The sequence below is a fragment of the Telopea speciosissima genome, chromosome 1 (genome assembly GCF_018873765.1).
Source record: "Telopea speciosissima isolate NSW1024214 ecotype Mountain lineage chromosome 1, Tspe_v1, whole genome shotgun sequence".
NCBI classification, from domain to species: Eukaryota; Viridiplantae; Streptophyta; class Magnoliopsida; order Proteales; family Proteaceae; genus Telopea; species Telopea speciosissima.
In genome coordinates, this window is record NC_057916.1 from 16,881,475 (window position 1) to 16,887,624 (window position 6,150).

Here is a 6,150-nt window from a genome sequence, read left to right on the forward strand (position 1 = left end):
TATATTTAATCAAAATTTTCTATGGAAGAAACTCTCTCTCTCTCTCTCTCCTTGTAAAATGACCTCCCTGCCCCTTATAGAAGGACCCAAAAAGGAGACGGTATTGATTGCTTCTGGATTGACTGTAATACCAATAAAATGCCACGTACCCAACCCCATCGATACCATGATATTGTCCACTTTAGCAGATGAGCTTCATGACTTTAAAAGTGTAATGCCAAATAAGGGATGTCACAATATATATACAAATTCCATGGCACATCTTGAGATAATGAGGAATTTTACATAGTTCTACAATATTTTCACTTTTTCTATATAATAGTTATTTTTCAATTCCCTCATTAAAGTGAATCTTCACTTTTCTTTTTCCCCTGATTTTGATTTGTTTAAGGGGAAAAGAACACTGCTAAGCTGTATCATGGTTCTCCATTTCTCTTTCCTCCCTCCTATGAAATGACATAACTGTTCCAATTGTGGTAGGAGATAAATAGATACAAGGAGGTGTTAGCATACGCTACACAGCAGGACAGAAAACACAATCCCTTATTTTAAATACTCATATTATCTTTCAATGGCATATTTTCACTATATTTTTATTTTCCTTCTAGATTTACATTCTAAGTACATTTACATTCTAAGTACAGATAAAGATGATTTAAGGACGTATTACATAATTATTAGGGAAAGAGAACTCTATCCTCCCCATATGAAAAGACACATCTGCCTCTTTGTTTTGAAGAAGAGAGAGATAGATAGATGGGAGTGTGACCGAACAAAAAACTACTTCCCTGATTGTTAATACTATTAGACCTTTGACATTTGATCCCAATCATCTTATTATGCAACACGTGGCAAGTTGAAGAGTGGCCCATTCCCAAGATATTACCATAAGGATATTATTGTAACTACAGCCATTGGTGTTGGTCTAGGTTGTTACTTGTAAGCTGTTTAACTTCAATTATGTTAATTGGAAGGATCATCATCCACAAGATTCAAGGGATGAAGTAAGTTTATAATAAAATCATATGCAGCTACTTAAATCTCAACCACATACTTAAATTCTAAGTTGGATTCTCTGAGAGCAAACCTGACCCATTTTGCTGGACTCATAATAAATTATCCATCAAAATTAAAAACTTGGATGCTGCAGCATATGAACTGTTGAATCATGAATGAGAGAGAGAGAGAGAGTGCAAAGTACAAAGCTCACAGCTCATTAACGTGAGAAAAGCAAAGCAATGACAGTGATCCAGAGAGAAGCCAACCATTACATAGCAATGAAACAGAGAAGTAAATGTTATATTGAAAACTATACAGCAAAGTTACAAAACAAATCAATCTCCCCCCCACCCTCCCTCCCTATTAAAACTCATTTAAAGCTTAAACCCACCACCACTCCCAAAGGCCCAACTCACAGTTGTCTCTGGACACTCCACACCTCAACACCATCAACTTATTCTATTCAGATCCCACCCAACGTCTATCTTTGCGTGTTTTTCCAACCCACTTCATCACCATCAGCACTCCGAATCTCAATACCCGCAATAGACTTTTGACCAAACCCATTACTCATTTCTTACTCCTCCTTGACTCATTTATAATGAGAATCTATACATGTGGAGAGAGAAGAGTGAGACAATCGATGCATCAAGATTCATCTATATATTATAGAACGCGTTAAATCAAGCCTTTTAATTTATCAAATGATTGATCTAATCTAACGCCCATATATTAGATCTATCACCACACGTCATCTAAAATTCACGTGACTTTCACTGCGGTTTCAGAGAGGCAGAGTCTGGGTTGAACTTGATGAACCGGGTGTCGAAACAGAGAAGACGCCATTCCAGATCTCAGAGAAAGCTCGGACTATGATCTCATGGTGGTATGGAGAATTCAATTGCAAGAAACAATCGAGGAGATCCCTAAGATCTTCTTTGCTGTAAATCTCCTTCTCAAGAATCATTTGAAGCATCGATTGCCGGAAATCGAGATAGGGATCGTCTGAATCCTTCACCACAGCCACACTCTCACTGATTCTCCCGAACCCTTTAACCGTCTTTGAATCTTCTGATGAACAATTCGTTGTTGATGTTGCTTTTGTAACGTTGCAATGGGTTTCTTCTCGTTCAGCTTCGGAATGGGTGGGAGGTGTGGTGTCGAGGTATTGAGCTGAGAAGGAGGTGGTGGTGGTGGTTTCATCGTCTCCGTTGTTCGAAAATCCACCGGCTCTCTCGCAGGAGGAGGTGGAGGAGGAGGTGGAGGAGGCGGAGCCATGGTGGACATCGAGTATCCGGTGATGATGATCAGAAGATATTTTGGACTTTGGCCTTGGCCTGAACACGTCAGCGAGCTTTGGCCTTCGACAGCCACACCCTAACTTCACTGCTACTGTGTTCCCAATGATATTCTTTTTCGTGTTGGGTATGGAAGAGGAAGACATTGCCTCTCTGAAACAGAGAGAGAGAGAGAGAGAGAGAGAGAGAGAGAGAGAGGAAGACGTTGCGCTCTGCCGTTGAGAGGAAAGAAAGCTAAATAGCGCGTTTTAGTATTTGACACTGACCGGGAGTGGAGGAGAGAGGGGTTGGGTTCTATAAATTGTGCATGTGACATGGTGGGGGCCTTTCTTGCCTCTTTCATAAGCTTTATTTTAGAGAAGAAGAAGAACACTGTCTGGCAGCGTTGCTTCCACGTCCAGATATACCGTTAAGGATGAAATGACTGTTATGACCCTACTGAAATGAGAAAATTCCGTCTACATTAATATTCCGCTATTCTGAAAATTTTAATAGTTTATTTTGTCATGTGGTTAAATTCGACCAAGTCTATTACCAAAAAAAAATTCCGACTAAGTTGACTTTTGACAACTGAATTGCGGATGTCCACAAAATTTTAATCCAATTTTGTTACATGTGATGGAAATGAAACAACGTCAGAAGAGATTACACCCCTTATTTTGTTTGGATAAGAAGAAGAAGAAGAAGAAAAATTGGAGAGGAAATAAATAATAAAAAAAAAAGAAATATTTAGAGGATCAGGATTAAACCCTATGTAGCAACAGGATTTCAAAAATCAAATCGGATCAAACCGATCCTATACGGAAACTAGGGTATAGGGTTTTTTTTGTTGTTGCTGATTTCCACTAATTCCGGCCGATTTCAATCCAATATGGATCCCAATTCCTTTTATTAAACTCTGAGTAGCACTAAGGTTTTAAAAATCGGATCAGATCCGACTTGGACCGATCCTGAAAAAAAATTAGGATTTAGGGGATTTTTTCAATTTCCACAGATTCTGGGTGATTCCGATCCAACCTAGGTTCTGATTTGTATTTTTGAGTAACACCATGGTTTCAAAAATCGGATTGGATCGGACGATTCGGACCAATTTAGATTGGAATTGCCTCGGCCAGTCCCGATTCTGGCTGATCTCGATTGGACAGATTCGATACAGAAGCTAGGATTTATTAGATTTTTAAAAAAAAAAAAAACACAAAAAACTACATCCACAGATTCTGTCTGATTCGGGAGAAACCGGATCTCGATTCCTTTTTTTAAACCCTGAGTAGCACCCCTTGCTCCAGGCCCATGGCACTGCCTAAAGGAATATAAAAAAGAAAATGAAAAAAAAGAAAGATGAACAAGAAGAGAACTGCAAGGAAATTATCAGTTTGAGGCAAAGGTTAAAAGACCAAGGCTGGGAACATAACTCAAGTGATAGGAGCTTCTATGCCCAACTAAGTTTTCCAAATATCAAATTAGAATCCGACTAAAAGAGTATTTATGGAAAGGGTTTGCTAGAGCTCCACAAAGGAAACCTGTAGAAGGGAGTAAGGTGTCATGTCATTTTGTCCCTCTTCTTATATGGGAGCACTTTATTGGATGGCACAAATCTTTACCACATGACAGGTTGAATGAGGACTTTCCCTCATGAAAGAGTGAATTTAATGAAGGTTTAACTTAGTTGAAAGGAAATTTAAACTTTCCTCACCCATAGATTTACTGAGATGCAAACTAACTACTGTATTAAGGAATTAAGAACAGTTTATTTAGTCCATGTTGAGTTTTTTATTGAATCAGATGGAACTCCAACTCAATGTGCATGACTTGCTCTGAAAAACTGGTTTATCAGCAAACCAAACATGTTATCTGTTTTTTAGGCTCTGCGAAGATCAAACTCTATTAGCAAGAACTAATCCATTACCTATAAAAGAAAAAGCTCATCTATTGCCCAGGCCTTGAATTTTGTAGCTCTGAATCAATAGTTCAAATGATCATGAACTGAGTTTCTATTGACTTGGAAGAATCCAAATCATAAAATTTACTAGTTAGGGAAAAGAAAGAACACATGGCTTTCAGTTACACAAATGAATTTTACAGAACAAGGAAACAAACAATATATATGCTGTGCCTAAAAGGTTGCGTTGTGTATATATCTCATCTCATAGGTACTTCACTGACTGAATCCTGATATTGAAATTGCTGAGTCCAATCTCATCATAGACATGTTAAAGAGTTAAATTCAATGTGATTTAATGGATTACTTTAGGGTGAGAAGAGTAGGGTGTGTTTCCCATCATGGCCTCTGATTCGTGCAAGGATAATCTAAAAGTAAAATAAGAAAAATAGAGAAATAAAAGGGGGAGAGAGAGAGAGAGAATGGGATAGGAGAGACATAATTGGGATAGGATTTTTGCTTTACGGACGAAGCAAGGGCATCTTGGCATAGGTGAGGAAGCCTACCTCATCTCTTTAGAGATACTTTAGGAATTCAATCGACTCCTTCATTAATAAAAGAGATAATATTTAAAGAGTACAATGTGGTTAAGGATAACCGATTACTACACACACTTCCCACTTTTAATAACCAACTCCATCTCTAATTCCACTACTTAATAGCCTCCTAACTCCTACAACCTCTCATGATGCACAGTCATCAGCCACGTCCATAGGTCCCATGCTGTTGCACGTAACATTTTTGTTGCGTGCTTGGAAGGGAGGAGAGAGAAGTTTGGAGAGAATAGGGTGGAAGAGAGACATGAGATAAAATAGGGAAAGGGATCTTCTCACAAGCACCCCAGCAGCCTAGCTTGGAAGCAAACCCAACACAGCTACAATAGAACAGAGAACAACAGAAGAGTTTGAGACCTGAAACACAAAATGCGATAACAAGCACTATAAATGTCTTACTCTTTGGAATATTGCCATAAACAACAGAGTATAAATGCATAAATCAGGAACCACAAGGACTCGAGACAACCAAGAACCACCCAAATCCCCTAGATGGATATACTTTGCGCTTTGAGGAACCAGAACAACCCCTGGTGGGCTCTTTCACCTAATAAGTGAGAACCGTTCTGATGGGGTTTAAGTCATCTAAAGGATTAGGGTTTAGAATCCCATGAAAATTCCAGAATTGCAGACATTAGGAACCCAAAATAAACCAGTATTGATGATAATAAAATATAGAAACCCCATTAGAGGAACTTTCAAAATTAGTAACTACTAGAATTAGAAACTAACCAAAACAGTAACTTTCAGGTTTAGAAAGTAGAGAATAGAAACTGAGACGGAGATTAGAAATAGAAGGTAGATTCTGAAATAGAAACTCAGAGAGAAAATAGAAACTGATAGAAGTGAAGGATTTCTGTACCTGGAATAGAATATAACATTGTTGTAAACTCAGTAAAGAGACTCAGATTCAAATTTGGAAACTAAGAATTAGTAACCAGAATTGAAACATCTTCAGAAAATAGAAGCTTTCAAGGAATAGCAACCAGAATCAGTGACAAAAAAAAATTGTAAAACAGGAAACCAGAATAATATTTGAAGAAACACAGCAGTAGAAGAAAGCAATTTGCAGCCACAGGTAATAAAGGGTTCAAGAAACCTGTAATTTCAGAAAACAGAATAGCAAGAAAGTTTCTGAAAACATTGGAGCAGTTTCAAAGTTAAAATCAGAACTGGAAAACTTGTTTACAACCTGAAACCAGATTTCAACTGGAACTAGAGAACAGAATATGAGTGAGTTTTAAGAAGAGGAACTGGTAGAGTAATACCCAACAACATAAAGATTCAGCAAACAAACAGAGCTCAGGAAAGAATAACTTATTTGATTTCTGGGCTGAAAAGAAGAAAGGAAAAAAATATA

At 37.9% G+C, this 6,150-nt stretch overlaps 1 protein-coding gene across 1 annotated transcript; it reads right to left on the minus strand.

The window, feature by feature from the left end:
* Positions 1–1,783: 1,783 nt before the first annotated feature.
* LOC122643690 (transcription repressor OFP8-like) lies at positions 1,784–2,493 on the minus strand. The gene has a single exon (XM_043837288.1). It carries the CDS (start codon positions 2,441–2,443, stop codon positions 1,784–1,786), a length of 660 nt encoding a protein of 219 aa, XP_043693223.1. The 5' UTR covers positions 2,444–2,493.
* Positions 2,494–6,150: the final 3,657 nt, after the last annotated feature.